Source organism: Protobothrops mucrosquamatus, unplaced genomic scaffold, assembly GCF_001527695.2.
Source record: "Protobothrops mucrosquamatus isolate PMUCROS unplaced genomic scaffold, P.Mucros_1.0 scaffold3405, whole genome shotgun sequence".
In the NCBI taxonomy this organism is placed as follows: domain Eukaryota; kingdom Metazoa; phylum Chordata; class Lepidosauria; order Squamata; family Viperidae; genus Protobothrops; species Protobothrops mucrosquamatus.
The window spans coordinates 42906-64866 of record NW_015389386.1 but is presented as its reverse complement, the minus strand read 5'-3'; the positions used below and the strand labels follow the sequence as shown (position 1 = coordinate 64866).

Below are 21961 nucleotides of genomic sequence, written 5' to 3'. Positions count from 1 at the left end.
CAGATTCACTTAACAAGCGTGTTATTAATTTAGCAACTGCAGTGATTCACTTAACAAATGTGGCAAGAAAAGTCATAAAATGGGACAAAACTCATTTAACAAATTTCTCACTTAGCAACATAAATTTTGGGCTCATTTGTGGTCATAGGTTGAGGACTATCTGTACACCTACCTATCACACTTTTAATAGGAAACGTGTGCCTGTTTCTCTGATATTAATCTTTGCATTGTTCTATGATCCCAGGGGTCTTCAAACTTGGCCCTTTTATGACTTGTGGACTTCAGCTCCCAGAATTCCTCAGCCAGCATGCCTGGCTGAGGAATTCTGGGAGTTGAAGTCCACAAGTCATAAAAGGGCCAAGTTCGAAGACCCCTGTTCTATCCCCTTCTCTCCCTCTGCTTGTCTCAAAGAAGCCTCTCCTCTTCTCCATCTCTCTTTCTCCATCATCTTTTTTCTCTCTCTCTCTTTCTCACCAAAACCTCCTTTTATATCCTCTCCTCTCTTCCCCCCTCCTCCTCCTTTTCTCTTTGGTGCAGCTCCAGCTGACGACTCCTCTCCAAGGCTGCTTGTTGTTCCGTCTCTCTTTCTCTGTCCCCTTCTATTTCCCTGTTGTTGTTTTTTCTCTCTCTTTTCCGCCAAAACCTCCTCCTTTTATATCCTCTTCTCTCTCTGCCCTCCTCCTCCTTTTCTCTTTTGGGTGCGCAGTAAGCACCGATCAGCATGTAACCGTGTGTGCAGATCCTTGGGCTTCTGCAAAGCCCCGACAGCCCTGCAGCTCCAGCTGATTCAGGCTTGTGTGGTACTGCTGCTGTTTCAGCTCATTCCCCTCCCCTGCTACACTTGTCTAGGATGGTCGCATACCACCTGTCAGGTCCAAAGTACCACCAGTGGTACTCGTACCATCTGTTGAAAAACCCTGCCCTAGGCAACTCCTTGCAGTTTTCTTGGCAAGGTTTTTCAGAAGGAAATAATGTTTGCCATTACTTCCCTCCCAGGGCTGAGAAAGTGACTGGCCCAAAGTCATCCAACTAGCTTCTAGCCTGATGCCTTAACCACTACACCAGTGTTTCTCAACCTTGACAATTTTAAGGCATATGGACTTCAACTCCCAGAATTCCACAGCCAGCAATGCTGGCTGTGGAATTCTGGGAGTTGAAGTCCACATGCCTTAAAATTGTCAAGGTTGAGAAACACTGCACTACACCAAACTGTTTCTGAAAGTGGTCAAAATGGAACTGAGTTAGTCACCACATCATCAACCAATATTAAACCACAGATTTTCAGTGGTTTCAGGCAGTGGAACCTGTTCATTAATATAAAATTCCTGGAATCAAGAGGATTCAGGCTCTTGAATGTCAGCTTGACAAGCCCTGCCCTGCTCTTTCCTCTGGACTGTAGAAAATTGATCAGGGTTGTAAGTTGCTGCATCAAGACGGGAGTTGATGCCTGAGGGCATTGGACGTTTTCTTCTCCCTTTAATCCCTTGCAGAGAATAAAACTAGTTTAGGGAACTAAGGTGGGGGGGAGGCCTTTCTGCAAAGGACCAAGTGGGGGGGGGAAACTTTTTGAGCCCAACCAATCATTTTTTCCTGGCCTCAGTGTTACTCTTGAGGGAGATCCATAGTGGTTTTTCTAACTGACCAAAAGAGGAGAGAGAAAGGAGCAAGCAAAAACAAAACTCGCTGCAATAGATTTAAGTCTTATTTTTCCCCCCATAAGCCCTGCAGAACTCACAGATTGGAAGGCACATCTTACCCCAAAGGAAAGAAACTTCAAAAGTTATTTTTCTTATCACGTTTAGCAAAATATTTTGATAGATTGGTAAAAAATAAATATGGCTAGGAACTCCATCCTCCATGTTTAAAGACAGTCAAACTTACAACTTTTAGCTATTGACTATACTGACTGAGCAGACAGAAGTCTATCATGCTAACTCAATCTTGTCTATCACTCAGGCTTCATTGATAAATTCTAGAAATATTACTCTTGAACTCGTATCATCTTCCAGCCCAGCCACTTTGTTGAATACCAGTTCAGGAAAACAGCTGTGATCTTGGCATGAAATGTAACATGGTGGTACCTGAACTCTCTTGTGCAGGGGTCTTCAAACTTGGCAACTCCCAGAATTCGGGGAGTTGAAGTCCACAAGTCCACAAGTCTTAAAGTTGCCAAGTTTGAAGACCCCTGCACAGTCTTGTGTGACTGCCACAGCCTCTTAGTTCACAGTTGGAATGCCTGAGTAGATTGTTGCTCATTGGCATGGATTGTCCCAGCTGCTTTGCTAAGCTTCTGGCGAGCCAAGATTAATAGAGTCACCCAGGCATTTATGGCACAAAATCCCTGTTTGCACTAGTGATTTATCACCTCTCTTATGCCTGAGTGAGTAGTGTGGGAATCTCCTAGCTCAATTCTTAATTATGTATTCTGGATACATCTGCGTCCAACTGGTGCTTGCAGCATTCATCATACATACTGGATAAGGAATGCAGGCTCTTTGAAATCCTGTTTGTTGCATATTCTTAGAACTTGGAGTCATTTCTTTCCTCTTCACACCTGATTTATTTTCATTGCCAATATCACACCATACATAAATATTGGCTTCTTGAACCTAGAAATTTACAGATCTCTCAGATAAATATTCCACTGTAGAACTCTGTAGGCCTTTGTGGTATTTCTCTAAAGAAAACAGACTCACGTGATCCTTTGGAAATATATTGGTTATTAGAATATAGAGGATAACTAAGTGACAAGGAGACTCCCAAAAGGAGACATTGGGGTTTTTTGCCTCCAAAAAAGAGGAGGGTATGGAAAACAAAATGAGGGCAATTTGCTACCCTTTAACAATTGCTGGTATAGCACAGGGAGCCATTCATTATTGCTGGCAATGTCAGCAGCGGATTAGCTGAACATTTTTCCATCTTATAGTCAGCAAGTGATATAAGAGTCTTAACTAATAGCTAATAGCCGTGTCTTAATAGTTTATAGTACGCTGTTGTATTATTTAATACAAGCAGCTGAGTGCAAATGAAATGGCCTTGTACTTCATTAGGAACATGCATGTTTTTTCCCAGGCTGCTTGCCTATTTTCCTGCTGTTGCTTCACTCTGAAAACAAAGATTTGTGCTTAGGAATTTATTAGATGTTAGATAAGGGAGATGGAAATGTACAACATTGCAATGCACTCCTTGGACCGAAAGTAATTGTACTTTTACTATATGTTTTTTTCTCTTTTAGTTATTATATGGTATATAATTTCCATTATATGTCCATTAATGTCTTTAGAAACATGGTAAGAACAGATCTGTGTTATACATGGAATGTACAGTATAAGAAATTGTATCTCTCCATCGAAGAAAGGAGTTAAAACTCTCTATAATGGAGGAATTTGTTTCTCTTCAGCAGTAAATCTAATGGATATGGCTTGAACTATATTTATGCGTTTTTAAATTTTCTATTTATTGGTCATCTGAGATACCAGCTAGGTTTATTAAACCACGAGACATCAACATTGATTGATATATGCAAACCATGGTTCATAAACACAATGGCAGAGATTTTGCAATACTCTATATTACACTAAGACAAAATCAGTCAAACCTCATTATGAGTTACTATTAATGCATTAACCTAGGTATTGCTTAATAAAGATTTGATTGCAAACACTTAATTGCTAGGGACATTTTTTTCTTATGGCCTAACCTTTTCCTAATATTGTTCAAGTTTGGTCTGAAATACTGTATGTGGCATTATTAATGTTATTGTGTTCAATTATACAATGGTTGCTGCTTATAATGTTGGAGATGTTCCTTTAGATTCTATTCTTAGCCCTTGAATGTATCTTTATACGAAGTCTTCTAGCCTGCCATATAGTTAGAATTATAACTCTGGGAAGATAAGCCCACTTGTGATTTAGTGGGGAATGCGCTTTCTCTTGTACAACATTTGGTCAACAAATCTTTGTAATAGGCAGCATTTTTTCTTTCCTCTTAATATGTGTAGCACTGGAAACCAAATATCTGTATATGCACTAACATTCTTGAAGCAATGCAAGGAAAATAGTTCCATACTCTTGAAAACTATGTCTCCTTGTTGGTATGTAGCTGTTCACTAATCGTAGTTTGCAAACAGATTCATACAATACTATTTTAAGAGAAAAATAATCACGGGCTGTCTTATGGTTGTTTTTAATTTCCAGATAGTAGTTCTTACCCCCCCCAAAATAGGCCCATTGATTAACTACTATGAAGTGCATTGGGCTTTCAGAGACCCAGAATCTTGCTCTGGTGTTGGAATACGCTCTATCAAGAGAAGCAAAGATCTGGAAGGCACCAGTCTTCCAGAACTTCACACTGAAGGTATGTTCTCATATGTGAAAAGGTGATCTGTACTGAATGAAGTTTAAGGGCCACATGAGATTAGAATTGCCCTCTGAATCCCCTAAACCTAGATTGGCCATCACATTTTCCCCACAAGCAATGTTCATAATGACACGCAACAGCTTGCTATCATTTTCATTACAATAAATTGTATTCTAAAGTGAAGCTAAGTAAAACCTGTCCTTGAAGACCACCTGGAAGCTATAACTGATCCAGAATGTGGTGGTGCACACAGTGATAGGTGCTTCTAGCTTTACCTATGTAACATTCTGCTGCATGAGCTGCACTGGTTCCTAGTTTACTTCCAGGTGCAATTCAAGATGCTGATGATTACTTTAAAGCACTATATGACACAGGGACAAGTTATCTGCTGGGTCATCTCTCCCTAAGGACACCTAACTGTTCTACCAGATCATTTAGGCTAGGCACAGTCCTGGTTCCTTTCCTTAAACCAGGGGTCCCCGGTCCGGAGACTGGCACCCAATTGTGGCATGCCAGAAACTGGTCCACCGGTCCAAGCGAAGCCCCATCCACGGGATGCAGGCAGCATGGGAAACCATGCCCCCTCCAGTCCATGGAAAAACCTCTATCCACAGAACCAATCCTTGATGTCCAAAAAGTTGGGGGCCGCTGCCTTAAACATTGCCATCCCATGGGATCTAGGAAGATGTCTTTTCTGTGTCAACATCCATCCCCTTGAAGTTCAGCAGGCCACTACCCTCCCAGTCTTCCATAAAGCACTTAATGTTTGCCTTTTTCCTGAAGCCCTGGGACAGGGTGAGGCGTATGAAAGGATTTAATTGGGACATAGGAAGTTTAACTTTGGTGCCAGGTTTTTAATGTTTTAATAGATTTATGTTATGTTGCTTTTGCTGATGTGGTTTTAATTGTTCATTGGGAGTCACCCAGAGTTCATCACAAGATGGGCAGATATATACCGTACATGTTTTAAATTAAATAAATAAAAACATTATATTCTGTTCTTGCTTTCCTTGACCACACCTACAATTGTATTTTTCTGGGGAAAGGATCTGTACCTAAGCCTCCAGAGACGGGTATTAACATATCCTGATTATGGTGAGATTGAGAAAAATCTCAGGCATCTTAAAATGCACGTGCCCAACTTTTATCAGGCACTCCCTATTATGATCCATGGACTCGGAGAGATTCCAAATGATTATATTGCTGATTATATTTTTCTGTTTAGGGCACCGATATTTCTCCACTATCTTATAACAAAACGGTTTTGTGGATTGGAAAGTTAAGCTCACTCTTTCAGTTTTGTTTTCAAACCTTTTCCTTGGCGGTCAGCTTTCTGAACCGGTTGTTGGCATCGGTAAAGGTAAGGAACTCTGGACTCTCCTAGTTATTTCTGTCGATAATGAGAACTGCAAAGGAGCTCTCATCACACGTATAATCTCAGATGATTAAATCTTCAATCCTAGGCATGTCTTTTTGGTAAAAAGCTCATTGAGGCTTATTCCAAGTATGGAAATAATTGCAGGCTTACAACATAATCCTGTATGTACATAAGTGCTGCATGTATTTGTTAGATTTTATATCCCTACTTCCCTCAAACCAGCTTTCATGGGATCTGCTTTCATGTTTACCCTTCTAAAAGCAACCCTGTGAATTTAGTTGGACAGCGAGAATGACTGGGTCAAAGTCAACCAATGAGGTTCCATGGCTGAGATCAGACTTCAGCTTTGATCCGGCTGGTCCTTCACCGTGATGCTATGACCTATGAGTATTTCACTGTTGATGTTGCAGTTTGTAAAAAGCATGAAAAAAAAGTTATGGACTATATGGAAGTGCTGTTGGCAAGGGGGGAAAAAAGCTGCACTTGGATTGAATTGAAGTCTGTCCTGAATGGGATTGGACTCTCCCCCCCCCAACAAAAGTTCACACATTGTAGATATTCCTTTCCCCCCAGCAGTCACTGGATTTATAGGTAGCAGCTGCAGCATGAAATATGTTTGTACAACTACAACTTTTCTGAGCCAGCTGGGTTTATAAAAAGTTATCCATACCTTGGTTACAATCCATCTCAAATATGCAATGAGATTTATGCAGATTTACTCTTGAAAAGAGTCTGGAATTGCAACTGGTACAAAATGCAATGGCCGAGCTACTAGCAGGGCAAGGGATAAGGACAGTGGTGGGATTCAAGTATGTGAACAACCGGTCCTCTGCGTGGATGTCACTTCTGGAAGTCCATTCTGGGCCTGGAAGCAAAAAAATTGCTACAGGTTCTGCCGAAGTGGTGCAAACCCGCTGAATCCCACTACTGGATAAAGACCATATGATGCTATACTAAACGATCTGCTTTAGCTACCAATTGCCCACCAGGCACATTTTTAAGATCCTATGAAGTGGTGAATGGTAAAGGGCCTGATTCTTTGACAGATGGCTCCTTCCATTGTAAATCTGCCTGGATCCACAGATCAGCAGGAGAAGCCCTTCTGAAAACGATTCAGTTTTATTTGTATTATTCATGTTACATCTTACCCTCTATCTTTTTTTATTGCTGTAAACTGTCTTGAGTGATGGAAAAGGCAGAAACGTATGGTATAAATTCAATAATAAATAAAATACATTCTAGATACTGATTTCTTATTTGGCGTACAGGTATGGATATACAATGTGTGTGTTTTCAGCAACTTGCACAGAGCAGTCCTTTATTCTTTATCTCTCTGTTTTAGGCACAGTTAAAACATCTCCGTTGCATCGCAATAGCTTGTCTACTTCTAGCAGCAAAAATCAACGAAGAAGATGAGGTAGGTGTCTTTTTAAATAAGTAAAGGTTTGGACTTAGTTGAGTAATGCAGAAGATATTATTAAATGGGGCTGATGGAATGGCTCACTCATCAGTCTTTTTTGTCTTTCCCAAAACAACTTTTGCCTATTCATGATTGTGGTGATGGTTCACAGAGGGGCTGGCTCCTGACAGATTCTGATTGGCTGAATGAGGTATTAGTTCAGGGGTAGTCAACCTTGGCTCTTTTATGACTCGTGGACTTCAACTCCCAGAATTCTTGAGCCAGCTAAGCTGGCTCAGGAATTCTGGGAATTGAAGTCCACGAGTCATAAAAGAGCCAAGGTTGACTACCCCTGTATTAGTTTCTAGTAAACCCTTCCATGAAAAAAATCAGAAATATACACTGTTCAAATTATCAGGGTTTTAAAGTGGAGCTGTTTATACTGTATAGTTGTATAGATGGTGTTTATATAGATTGATGTAGAAAAGGTCTATTTCTAAGCAAATAAGATAATTTTTTTCTCTTCCACTTAGTCATGTCCAATTCTCAAAGACTGCCTGGAAAAGTCCATCCAAATTTTTTTTGTGGGGGGAGGGGCAAGGTTTTTCAGAATGCCTCTTTCCTAGGACTGAGAGAAACTGATGGGCCCAAGGTCATACAGCTGGCTTTGTGCCTAAAGTAGAACTAAAACTCATGGTTTCTATCTAACCTGGTGCCTTAATCATTACACCAAACTGTGTCTCTTGTTTGTTTGTGCTTGTATAGATTGTATCTACTGGTGTCGAGTAGGTCTATTTCTAAGCAAATAAGATAACTACGGTAGTGGCTTGGAAAACATGACACTATGAATTATGAGCCAAAGCATCAAATACAGATTACAATTACACAGTTGAGGCTAATTTTTACACTTCACAATACAGATTGCTTCAGTGGTTTTAGTCACATACATAAAGAACTGGTATGGATGAATTAATTTTTATTAAAATGCATGAGAATGTTGTCTTGTAATACACAGTTGAGCATCCTGGATGTTTTGATTTCAGAGAAGAATTGCTTTAGGTATTACTCATTTATTACATGGACAATCCAGAAAGCAGCTCTTCATCTTTCAGAGAATTGTACACACATCACCATTACACAATACTTTGTAAGAACTGAGCTTCTTTTATTATGTTTCCATTTGTTTTTGAACAGATAATACCATCAGTAAAGAAGCTGGCAGCACAGAGTGACTGCAGGTGTTCTCCAGCTGAGATTTTGAGAATGGAAAGAATCATACTTGATAAACTTCACTGGGATCTTTACACAGCAACATCAATGGATTTCTTAAACATTGTAAGCGTTAAACCTTTTGTTGGTTAAAAGACTAAGCTGACTTTTTTAAACATTAGTACACATATATTCCATTCTAGTTAGCATCACAAATGATACATTCTCAGTTACCTGCAAGTATTTCAAAGTGTATTTTTACCACAAAGATACTGAATTTCTATGTGAACACTCTACTTATTCCAAACACTTAAGTTTGATTTACGAATGTAAATTCCCATTTTGAAAGGACAACTGAAATGGATGTTTAAAAGAGATACTCATACTGTCCACTAGAGGTCTTTTTTTTCTTTTGCATACTGCAAAAATATTTCTAACTATCTGACTCTTAATACTGTACGTAAAAAACTTTCAAAATTTTTGCTACATTTCACAAATAGGTCATCTCAGATCAGCCTTTTTTTTTCACCCTGCATAAATGCACTTGACCCTCATTTTAGTTAAAATAGATCATTCTGATCTGGCACTTAAGTCATATCTTAACTCCTAAACATTTATAGAAAGAAAACGTCCTTTTAAGAAGTGACTATGTGCTATAGTAAGGCAAAAAAATCAAGTGATACAACAGTGTCTTAATGCTCCTCCTTTACAATGAACGTAGGGTTTTTCCCTCCCATCCTGGAGAATTTTGGATAAATGTCCTGTTCTAACCAACCAGGATGTTAACTTTATATTCCTGTATGAGTGATTTTTATCACTCTCATTTCTTTGTGCTGGCTTGAATATTACTATTTTCTTATTTATAAATAAAGGAGAATTCGGACTTTCTGAATTTCCAATTGCGACAATGCAATGAATTCAGAATTAGTTACATTCAGTGAAAGCTTAAACATCTCAATATTTGGCAAATACGACACAAATTGTAACAATGGAAGATAATAATCCCAGTTTAAACATCTGGCTGACTGTGCAACCATTATAATAGTTTTTAGAGGTTCCTGCCATTAATAAGAATTAGTTTGCACTTCTGGTCAATGACATAGGAAAACGTACAAAGTTCATTTATTCATATATATATATATACACATAAATATATATGTATATATACATATATACATATACATTCATATATATATATATACACATATATACATGAATGATATCATATACTGATTGTTTCTCTTCTCTCCAGTTCCACGCCATGGTGATGTCCAAGTGGCCCCAACTACTAACTAGGCTGCCTCAGAGGAATCCTTCCCGCCATGTTGCATTCTTGACCAAACAGCTGCAGCACTGCATGGCCTGCCACCAAGTGTTGCAGTTTAAGGGTTCCACACTGGCCTTGGTGATCATTACCTTAGAAGTGGAGAGGCTGACTCCTGATTGGTTTCCTGTAATTACCGATCTGCTAAAAAAAGCACAGGTAGGAGTCAGGTGGGCCTCTGCACTTAAATTGGAGACCAACACCACGTTTCAAAAAGCAGGCAAGCAAACAGGGCAAGCTGACAAGTTGTTTGAAAACATTGCACGTTTTAAACAATGTACTTTTCAGGAGTGCTTGCAAGTAGTTGTTAGGATGCTGTTTCTGTCCAAATGCAAAAGACCAGGTTAGTTTAATGGGATTTAATGTTCTGATGAACTAAAATCATTAGTTTCGGTTATATGGAACCATGGGCTCATGCTTCACTTAGTTCATATTTTCAGGTATTTCAGATGTTCTTACCTCAACCAGAGCATTGCCTCTGCTCTGGCCGTTGAGAATTTGCTAGCACCACTGTCTTTAGCCTGCTGCACAGTTTAGCTTTATAACCCGTTCTGATTTCCCATAGCCACGTAATGGGGTGGCTTAGTGAACCAAGGAGTCGGATTTTTTAACTTCTTTATTACATCAGTTTGTATAGCCACCCATCTTGCAATTGTGATTCTGGGCAACAAACACAGGATTAAAACCACAAAACAAAAGCAAAGCAACAAGTAATAATAATAACAGTAATGATGCCCAAGGTCTCAGGAAATTTTAGGGAGGCCAGTTTGGATATTAGCCAATGATATAATTCATAGCGTTAATTAGGAAAATCATCACTATCAAACCTTATAGTTTAATACAGAACTTGCTTTACTGTGTGCATTACACAGACTTCTTAAAGACAGAAAAGAAACCCTTCTGATATGTTCCCCTTTCCCTGTCCTCTTGAGCTGTTTAGTACTGGCTAAATACGGTTTCCCTGCCCAGTTGTGTTCGACTCTCATCTTCATTTCTTAGCCGAGAGAGCCAGTGTTGTCTGAAAACATTTTCCCTGGTCATGTGGTCAGCATGGCTATAGGCCAAAGGCACATGGAACGCTGTTATCTTCCCAATGAAGTGGTACCTATTCATCTACTCGCATTTGCATGCTTTCAAATTGCTAGGTGGGCAGGAGCGGGAGCTCACCCCATTGCGTGGTGCTTGGGTCTTTCTTAAACCCAGGCTGTTGGTTTTCCAGCTGACAAGCTCAGCTTCTTTAACCACTGAGCCATCGTGCCCACTGAGCCATCGTGCCCTAAATAACAATTAAGTACTGAAAATAAATATGCACCTCTTATAACTCCCAATGAACTTCAAGGCTTCATTGATGCAACAAAGTTCTCATGAAACAGAGCCAAAACTGGGAAGGTGTGATTCTCCCATTGTTGTGCGGCTACATTTCCAGCTCAGGTGTCTATGGATAATGGATAAGGCTTTGTTTTCTTGTCTGCCTTGTTCCATCAGAGGGCATTTGCTCCATGATTTGAAACTAAAAGATAGATGCAGCATTTCTTGCCACACTATGCAAGGATTGGAGTATGTGGCTAAAAAAACAACCACATCTGCTGTGTAATACTTCTGTTGGTTCAGGACTCATTTCACATCATTTACCTTGGGGGAGCAGCAGCTTTAAAGCAGAGCACTTACCCTAATTTTGGTTTATAGTACATTCACAGCATTAAAAAAAATTCTAACATGAAAAGACATAAAAATTTCACATTAAGTGTGAACTCGGCCAAAGCATATCCAGATTTCCCATTTGTTGTTGGTATTGAGTCCAGAGGTAGACTTGACTGGTTTTATAGAACAAACTTGCTGGAATTACTGGAGGTAAACTGAGAGACTTTTAAAAGTAAATTACTGATAGCAGCTAAAAATTAAGGAAATGAGAAGGAAGTAGTTTTATCACATTGAATTTGTATTATGTGGCAGATCGATAGCAGCAAATTCATCCACTGCAAAGAACTTGTTGATCAGCAGATTTTGGGCTTCCAGCTACCCAATGCTGTCTACATTTTCAACCCTGCAAATCAAAACATCCAAACTCACCTGGCTGAAGGATTGCCCTACTATTATTATTCCATGGAGAAGAAAGAAATTGAATTTAAAATGCATACCTCACTCCTCAGAGGCAACGCTTATGAGGATGACCTGCAGACTGATGAATTCTATGATGGATTCAAGTACTTGTACAATGAAGATGGGACCTCAGAAGCTGGACAGAACAGTGAGATGGGAAATGATGTTCAGGGGCAAGAGGAAAGTATCAGTGCTTGCCCACCTTTACAACCTGCCCCTCATATCGATTAGAGATGCCCATAGAGCAAAAAAGGGACCAAATACTAGATAAAGCCAAGGCTAGTGGTGGGATTCAGCTGGTTCGCACCACTTCGGCAGAACCGGTAGCTAATTTTTTGTTGCCCAGGCCCAGAATGGACTTCCAGAAGCGGCATCCACACAGAGAACCGGTTGTTCACATATTTGAATCCCACCGCTGGCCAGGGCTATTTCTAATATTTCATTAGTGAGGGGTATGTATTAATCCAAAGTATTGCCTATACTGTAGCTTTCAATTTTCCATTTTTTAAATTATTTGGACAGACTTGTTTTGATTAGATAAAAATATAATCTAAAAAAACATATTTGGACTATGAGGAGCTACAAGGCAAAACCTCAGATGTCCCAGGCTTAAAAATATTGATCGGGGAGGAATAGGAACTTGCCTAATTTCTTAGGATAGCTTAAGATGTTTGATGTCTATGGAGATCCTCAGTCATCCAGGTCATAGTTATCCCAAAGATGCTTTTTCACGAGGCAACTGGACTTTCTTGTTTTACTTTGAAGACATTTCTCATCCAAGAAGCTTCTTCAGCTCTGACTGGGTGGTGGGGAATGGAAAGATTTATACGCCTGCAGAATGCAAATGAACAACTGTCTGCAGGAGTATAAATCTTTCCATTCCCCACCATCCAGTCAGAGCTGAAGAAGCGAAATATCTTCCAAAAAAACCTTAAGATGTTTGTTATTATTCAGAAACTAGCTTGGTTCTCCTATCATTTGTTGAATTTCTGCAGATGAAGCTAAGGCTGCAGGTCTGAACTGTTAGGGCAGAGATTTATTTGATGCAAAACATCTGAATCACCACTGGGCCATCACTTAGCTGAAATGAGTTCAGCTGCTAGTGAAATTATGGTACAGAAAAGAGGCGGCTTAGCAAGCAGTGTAACTTTTCTGGTTGTTGACTGATGTTCTGAAATGAGGTAGCACTATAATAAATGGTCAGCACACTTCAGAGTAAGATCCAAAGATTTTCAGTTGATGGATAGGCTTTACAAGTGAGCAATTTTTTTTTTACACTGCTAGATACCACAGCCATGGCTTTCCATCCCTATATAAGCAGACATTGATCCAACAAACATGGGGAAAAAGAGTGTCCCAAGCTCCATCCTGTGCCCCCAAATCCCACCCTTTCTTGGACTGTGAGGCCCTGTTCACAATCACTCGTGTCTTGGTGGGCTTCTGCATTCCCAATCCTGCAATGCACTTTAGTGGGACCTGCCCTGGAAGAGCATCCCGAAGCTACAGCTGCAGTGGTGCAGGCAGTTTTATGATCACTTCTTGATCAATGCATGCTGCACTTCTGCTTTGCAAGCTGCACTGGCTGCCAGTATTCTTTGTTCAAGTCCATAGTGCTGCTTGTAACCTAGAAAGCCGTTCGTGGCATTGGGCCAGGAGGAACCCCCTCTCCCTGTTTATGTTCACGTTCCCATTAAGTCTGGCAGAAGAAGTGTGCTCTGGGTCCCATCTGTTAGGGAGTGCCCTTTGGTGGGGCCCAGGAAGAGAGCTTTTTTGTCATTATGCCCACCCTTAGCAATATCACACACACACACATACACTCCGAGATTAGGTTAGCCTTGACTTTGTCATCCTTTTTCAGGCTGTAAAGATATGGTTCTGTTACCAGGCATGGGAGACAGGATATGTGGCCGAGTGCATACAATGGTTGGGGTGTGTTGATTAGTTTTTGATGAGTCTGATTTTACCCCAACTGTGGCTTATGTGTGTGCTGTCATTTTTTGCTTTTTATTTATTTATTCACGTTATTTATTAAATTTATAAGCACCCATCTCACTATCAAAAAACTTTTTATGTTGTTTTTTTCAAAAACTATTATCAGAGTCATGAACTTGAGATGGACAGCCATATAAACTGAATGAATGAATCAATAAATATTTTTAAAGCTGATCAGATTTGCACACACAAGACAGTGAGGAAAACCTAATGTGAGTTTTGAGAGAAAGCAGCTTATTGTTTCGTATTTGCCATTTCCCCCCCCCCCCAAAAATTATCTTTCAATGCTGTCTTATGGAGGAGTTGGATGGCCTTCTAAATCCAGCAAATGAATAAACTCCTGACTTGCAACATTAGTCAGGGCTAAAAGGATCAACAGTTGGATTCTCTCTTGTGAGAATCTTTTTCTATCTGATGCTACTGTGATGTAATGAACTTTTCACATGAATGTTGTGAAACAAGGTGAAACAAACCATACACAAAAAACCCCAAAAAGTCCTCATTCCTTACCTGTTTCCAAGTGGATATTGGACTCTATAGCACTACAAATGTTAATATAGGCAAGTGTTCATTATTATTAGTTTCACTATATCAGAAATTAATTTAGAAAGTGAACTCCTTTCCATGCATCTTTCAGCTGGCCTAGGCAGCATTTTCAAATCGTCCGCTTGAAATAGTTGCATACCTGGTGATCATGTGAATGAAATAAGCGTAGCGAAAGGTATGGGAATATATCACAGCAGCAGCAGTTTGAATGCTGGGTCTTTCCCCCAATCATTATGAAGGTTCTTGTGTGTGCTCAAGAACTCAAAATAGTGCCTTGCCAGATTCATAGTGCAAGCAGTCCTTGACTTACAACTGGTAGCTTAGTGACCAAAGTTACGATGGACCAAAAAAAAAAAGATACTTACCACTTGGATGACTGCCCCCCCACTGCAGTCATGTGACCACAATTTGGGCACATGACTGCATTTAACTTTTTTTTTTCTTGCCCGAAACTAGTGTTTATTTCTGGTTTCCAGCAAAAATGCCCATTGTGGACAATGGTTCCCTTAACAACCATGGTGATTTAGTTAATAACCACCACAAAAAATGTTGCAGTATCAGGTCAGTCACATGATGAACTGTTTAACAACCAGCACAACTTACCACTGTAATTCCAGGCTTAAGTATGAGGACCACTTATATATGAACATTGCTGATACAATAAGGGACAGAGGAGTTTAAGTTATGCAATGTATTAAAATGTAAAATCTACTATTTTTCATATGCTTTGATGTCTCCTAAGGGTCATTTTGGAAAATGTCTTGACTTTCCTTTCAAATTATAGGACCAAAAGCATCATTGTAAACTGTGACTTTTTATATTTTTAATATCGCCTACAGTATCTGGAGGGGGGTGTCTCTCTCTTTTTTTAAAGTGGGTGTTTTTGTTCAATAAAATCTAATTTAAAATCTTAGGTCTAATTTGTCCTTTCTTGATTTTGTTTTTTCTGTTGGAAATAAGGCATAGTTCTTGTGACTTTTGCAAATAGAAAACAAGCTAGTGCATTGAAGACATTGCAGTTGTATAGATTCTTATCTGAAATATGCCTCGAACTCAACAAATCCTAACCTCTGAACAGGCATGCATTTAATGGGCTATGAGCTCAGCAACCAAATTTCTGAAACTTTCTTCAGTTTGCAAACTATACCTACACAATGCACACTTTCTTATAGAATGAAGCATATTCTGTGTACTTCTACAGCATGTGGGAAATCAGACAGTTCGAGGTTTGGGAAAAGGATGTGAAAAGAAGCAAACAAATTGCCATGAAAACATTATAACTATCAGGGTGGTGTACGGTATTCTATGGGGAAATTAATGTACGTCCAATCATGTACGTCCCTTAGATACAACAGTTTTCAATGGCTCTCATGAGGACATTACTTAATGACCGACTAACATGTGAAAATCTGCAGCATTAAGCTTGAACACTTGGTATTAAACTTTTTTTCCTGATAGAATATAATTCTACAAATATCCAACATATTTTGGATGTTATGTAGGACTTTAGCGGAAGAAAATTCCGTTAGTCTTGTTTTCCATAAATGAAGAAATGAATATAAGATGTTTCATTCCAGGAATCAGAGGTCAGAGTAATGAAGAATTTTTAAAGTTATTGGGGGAGGCAGACCACGTCTGTATCTTGTTGTAGTATGGGAACTGGCCCCCCAAATGTGAGTTATACTGTGGGACTGCTTTAGCTGAATCCAAATATTGTCTCTGAAACTATTTCTATCATTTCAAGACCTAATCAACAGGTCCCCAAAGGGGACTCACTGGAAGAAAATTTTAGCTGGCTGCACGTCATGGCTATGCCAAAAGCAGCATTTTCTTTGCTTTCAATCGGAACTCAGTGGTTTCTTTTTTGTTTGTAAAATCTTCTGGGGCCATTGTTTGTGTCCTTTTATCTTGCCATAAATGTGAAAGGCAGAAAACAGTAGTAACAAGAGGTTTATAAATTCCAAGATGACATGAAAATAGTATCCCTAGATGTTTCACAGTGACAGTCCTCCAAATTTTTAGATGTCTGAGGAGGCTAGAAACTTCAAAAAAAAATGAAAATGCATTTCTTAGCTGGGTTTATCAAGAGACAGTTCTTGTGGCCAAAGATGCTGAATGCTATTCTGTCTTTCAAACAGATACTTCTGCACTTAATCAGCAAATTGGGAAGTGAAGAGGGGAGATAGCACACATTGTTCATTTTTAGCAAATTTCACCAAAGTAGCCAGTGACTGCCACTGCTATAATAAAATCCCTTCAGCTTTGGGATTTAATGATTTCAGTCTCTCTTCCATTCAGCTTAATGTTCTGATGTGGTATCTTGAGATAACAATGTGCATGGCCACTTTGCTTCCTTCCAAATATAGCAACAGAGTCCTTCTGATTCAGATTACTCCTGCTCGTCCTGAGGGGTCCCTGGCCAGTTTCCTGAAAGTACAGGCATTGCTGTGTACTTCAAGACAATGTAGGACACTAACTTCATAGCAGTTGTTGCATTTCATCCATAGATCAGTTTGGATATATTGGCCTAATTTACAGAACTCTTCTCCCAAATAATGTCTTCAGGTTTCTGCCTCACCCCAACTGTCTTCAGTGAGCTGGCAAACTGAAGGTCCAAATGTAAATTTATTTTGTAACTCAACCTCAATGTATTTGGCTTCCCACATTAGAACGCTTTATGCCAGAACAGGTTAGGATCTGTGCATTTGGGCTTTCTCCACCTCTCCCATTTAGTTGTCCTTTAAAAATGGTTCATAAGAAGATTTAATTTATAATTTGGAGACAGAAAAGGGTTTGGGCATTGTGGTATTAAATAAAAAACAGATGCACATAGAGAAAGGGAGAAGACAAAAATGATCTAAAGAGACAAGAATGGGAATGTTCCTCTATCAAGTTGGGCACAGAAATTTAATGAGTTATTTTCCTTTCATACAAAATGTCTCATTATACAGACATAAGGGGGAATTTCTGCAAAGTTAGTGCTAAGAGATTCTAGAATTCCATAGAAAGGTTAGAGATAATTTAAAATGATCTTTGATGCCCCAGTTTGAAACACACTGACATTATTAGGGTTTTTTTTTTAAAGGTGGGGCTTTTCTCATGTAGGGCTTCTAAATTACGTTAAAAAAAATTGATCCATTACAACTAAAGACATTTTTAATGGATCTACTTTATAACTAAACACATCAAATCTCTGTTTGTAGTAGAAATAAAACAATAGCTAAAACACCAAATTCATTCTGAATACTTTCTCAGTGTGTTCAGTCTGTCATTGGGAAACTTTGTTGGGCTTTCTTTCTCCACATAGGAAAACTAGTTTTATTTATTTATTTTAGTACATGCCATGCATTTAGTCTGAATTAAACATTTATAGCTGAATGATCAGTTTCTACTTAATCAAGGAACCTGATTAGGCAGTGCCGTCCAAACCAATCCTTGCTTTAGAATCTCTTCTGTGAATACATTTCAAGCATTAAAAAAGTAGAAGCACCAATTAAAACTCTTCTGCATGAGATGTTTTGGCCTTAATAAATCTTCTAATTTACATATCTTCCTGATGTAATGGAGCACGAACTGGGAAGACTAAAGAAGCTACAGAAAGAACAAGAAAGATTATTTAGATTTCAGGCTCACTTAATTACATCAAACATACTGCAAGAAAACACACTCTGTAAAAATATCCCTGCTGCTTGTTCAAATGTCAGCATTATGATTTTCTTCAGATGGAGAAAAGGCTCAGCGGCTTGCTCTCAATAACTCCAGTAATAAAATAAAAAGAGATCAGAGAGTCAATAGACTGTAATGTTTGTAGATCGTCATTGCCATGCAGAATTGAGAATAGCTTTGAAGGTGGGGGGACAGTGGACTGGGTTTTCAGAAGTTCTTACCCCCAGGACCATATAAACTCCAATAAGATCTATATGGTAGGTGATGCATAGGGACAGAGAGTCCCATTTCAGTATATATTAGTGGGCAAAGGCACCTCAAGTAGCCCTTAATTGAGCCAACACAACTTTTCCTTGATTCTGACCACAAAACATATATTTCATCATGAGAAACTTATTGATAGAACCTTCTCAAAGTTCTTCTTACTACTTAGAATATGACATAAGAATAGCTCAGTAGAAACCAAGTGGTTCCTCTTTACTCCAAATGTAGTTTTTAAAATGTCACTACAGAAAGCAAGCTGCTTTATAGGCAATGTTTGCTTTAACTACTTCTGTAAGAGTAAATACTTTCAATGATCTCTTCACAATGACACAAACCTTAAAGTCATGGATACGTACCTACGCACTGATGATGTTACCTAGTTGGGTAATGGAAGGTCTTGCAAGGAGACAACCAAGTTTAGAGAAACACCATAGTTCAATCTTGAGTTACATGTGTTCTCTTTCATTGGTACTCCCATAAAACAGAGGTCATATTCAACAGATGCCCGTTTAAGAAAAAGACAACCAGCAAGAGATACAGTATTCTTCATTCTAAAATGACATATACCTACAATGTTGGACTAGAACTAATCTCATATATTTGCATCTCAATTTTAAAAATGCACCTTGCATTCCCTCTGTGATGCATTATCTCGCTAATTAGCATTTTATCAGATTACCAATACTTTTATATCTATCCAATTATATAGTTACCTAATGCATTACAACTTATGTCTTGCTTAAGATACCGTGTTTCCCCGAACATGAGAGTGGGTCTTATATTAATTTTTGCTCCAAAAGACGCATTAGGGCTTATTTTCCAGTTAGGTCTTATTTTGGGGAAAATATGGTACTAATTGTGTCCATCTGATATTAACTGGGGCTTATTTTTGGGGTGCAGCTTATATTACAAGCATCCTAAAAAATCATACTAGGGCTCATTTTCCAATTGGGTCTTATTTTGGGGAAAACACGGTAGTCTACTTCAGCAAAACAAAATTAAATATAATCACTGCAGCAGCAGGAGGGTTGAGTCCTAAAAGTCACCCTGCCTCCATGAGATTGATTAGGAATTGCTGTTTTATTCATTACTCTGCTTCCTTATAAGGTACATACACTTTTGCTACCATGGTCCAGTATTGCAAAATCATTAAACACTTAATGATTCTATCTGTATATTAGTTCAGGATAATTGATCTCATGTTCACAACCCTACATGTCTCCCATTTCTGTTCTGAGGGTTAAAGAAAGGGATATGGACAATGAATCGGGCCTGTAGTAAGAAAAAGCATAAAAAACTGCAATGTTCTTTTACCAATCCATTTTCATGAGAACTGTAATTATAGTTATTTTTTCATTATAGCTGACCTTACCTATTGATATTGTATTCTTTAAAAAAATAACCCCACTATTGAAACTGTGTTTTGAGTGCAATTCTACATTTTTATCATACAGAACACATATTGCTTATGTTATCTTATCCATCTTAAATATATATTTTCAGGATTTTGAGAATGGACATCTCTCTGCCCTATTATCTCTATGTATTATCTTCCACAACTTGAGCATCCTTCAGCTCAGAATTTCCCAGCAACTAAAGCAATTCCACCAGTGTAGTATATATTTAGGTTCCTAATTAAAGTCTTTGGGGTTAGCAATGTGTTTTTCTTTCATAACTGAAACCTGATTATGAAATCATCTCTTTTTAAAATGCATACAAGCCCAAATTCCACCATAAAAATTGTTCAGGATTGCTGGCATCAATGAGAATATGGTTTTACCCCAGGCACATCAGCTTTAAGGGTGCAAATATTATATTTATATAATTTGTTACAATAATTTTTCAAGTTAGAATTGAATGAAATGTGTAAAAATAAAAGCACAGAACTTAAAATGAAATGTAATATTTAATAAAAAGAAGTACAAAGAAAGCTGAAAAAGTGTTTAAAAAAACTACTAAAACCATAATGTAAGAACAATACATAACACTTCATTAAAAGAAATTGATGGGTTCTCCTCTTGACAGTTTAAAATATCATTCTGTATGATTGTCCAAGTGAAAGCTTTTGCTTCTGAAAACATTGTGTATTGAACCATTATTTAAATTACACAAATTTTGGAAAACAGGAAAATATAGGAAAATTAAAATCAATGGAAGATGCAGTTCTCCACTAGTCAAACATTATAGAAAATAATGTAGGAAATAGATTGTTGTGTTTTCCTGTTTTTCTTACTTCACACAACAGAGGTAAATCTTCAAGCTTAGTTTAAGATTTAATTTAAGGTTAGTGTCACATTATAATAGCTAACAACTTATTAAATAACAACGAATAGAACTACTAAATGCAATTTGGTCCCATAAAGAAATACAAAGTACCAAATCAGACCTCAACCAAGAAAAGGATATTAGTTTCCACTGGGGACGACTATTACAAATAGTTTAACAAAGACGGTAGCAAAATTGAGGCCCATATTTCAATGAAAATAACAGGCACCACAACATAAAATATGCACTCACATAACACTAATATTATAATAATTAATATGTTAAATACATTCTGAATGTCTTCATCAGACATATATTGCCATTTCGCTATGCCTTCTACATATTTTATATTTATTATTATTCCCACCTTCTTAATTAGTTTCCAAAACAAGACAGTATCAAACTGAGGTCCAGAAAACCAACTGGACCCCCCCCCCCAAAAAAAATGTTCTGCATAGAAAAGATCTAATTGGCTTTCACAATTTGTTAGAAAAATTCTTAAGCTGTTTCATTTTGCATATTAAATAGAACTCTATTCTACCGCCCTGCAGTCTCCTTAGCATGCATTAATTTTCAGGCTCATAAGAAAATTTTGCCTCCCAAAGAAATTTTGTTTTATGCCTTTAACCAATCATGTACCAGAACTGCTACTATCTACATAACAATACAATAGATCTATTCTGCACTGCAATTTGCCTTCAGTAATTATCCAGTTGCATTTTAGAAAATATATTTTATTTTAATAAAGGCACAGCCTTTATAAAAGAAAAAAAAGATTAAAATGCAAGCCTGAAACAGTATAACTTGAAGAGGCTTGCAGTTAAAAAGTACCTTTACATTTTTTTTTCACGAGGTTTTTTTCCTCTCTTAAAAATATCAAGTAATACTGTAACATGATTTTCAATATATTCAGACATTAACCATGGATTAAATGACAAAAGACTAAACAGTATTTCAACATCCAGGCAAGAAGCTTCTGCAAGAAAATGTACAAAACAAAGAACCTCAGGATAACTATATAGTTAAATTCTACTTTTGGAAAGGGAAGAAAATGCCTATTAGTTTTAATTTAAAAAAATGCTGGCAATGCTCTAGCACCGACAAAAATTTAAAAAGACAAGGACAACTAAAATACTTCCCAGGCAGAAAGTTCTGTGAACATATGCTCAGTCGACACCAGTGCCGGAACCCACACAAGGTGCCGGAACTCACACATGTCATACAACCTGCCTTGCCTACCCTACAAGGTTCCATCCAAAAAAGGTGCTGGAACAACGTTCTGGGCGTTCTATGACAAAAAAAAGCCCTGGTCGACACTATAAGGCAAGGGAGAAAAAACATGTTTCCATCCAGTTCTATGGATGGCATGAACAGCTGCTGTGCATTTGGTTTTCTTATCAATTTTCTAGCAAAGAAAATTTGCATCTTTTAATGGCAGTAAGGTGAAGTTTAAATAAAC

At 38.2% G+C, this 21961-nt stretch overlaps 2 protein-coding genes across 2 annotated transcripts in view; one reads left to right on the top strand and one right to left on the bottom strand.

Moving 5' to 3' along the window:
- The first annotated feature begins 4202 nt into the window (after positions 1-4202).
- Positions 4203-9308, top strand: LOC107297595 (cyclin-I). The gene is made up of 4 exons (XM_015826955.1): positions 4203-4356; positions 5585-5719; positions 7080-7154; positions 8331-9308. Exons 1-4 carry the CDS (start codon positions 4243-4245, stop codon positions 8496-8498), a joined length of 492 nt encoding a protein of 163 aa, XP_015682441.1. The 5' UTR covers positions 4203-4242; the 3' UTR covers positions 8499-9308.
- Positions 9309-9620: 312 nt separating this feature from the next.
- SEPTIN8 (septin 8) overlaps positions 9621-21961 on the bottom strand; it is a gene marked incomplete at its 5' end in the record, with an annotated part of 37525 nt that continues 25184 nt past the window's right edge. Inside the window, 1 exon segment of the mRNA XM_015826956.1 lies at positions 9621-9813. Within this exon segment, the coding sequence (XP_015682442.1) occupies positions 9648-9813 (166 nt within the window). The 3' untranslated portion in view covers positions 9621-9647.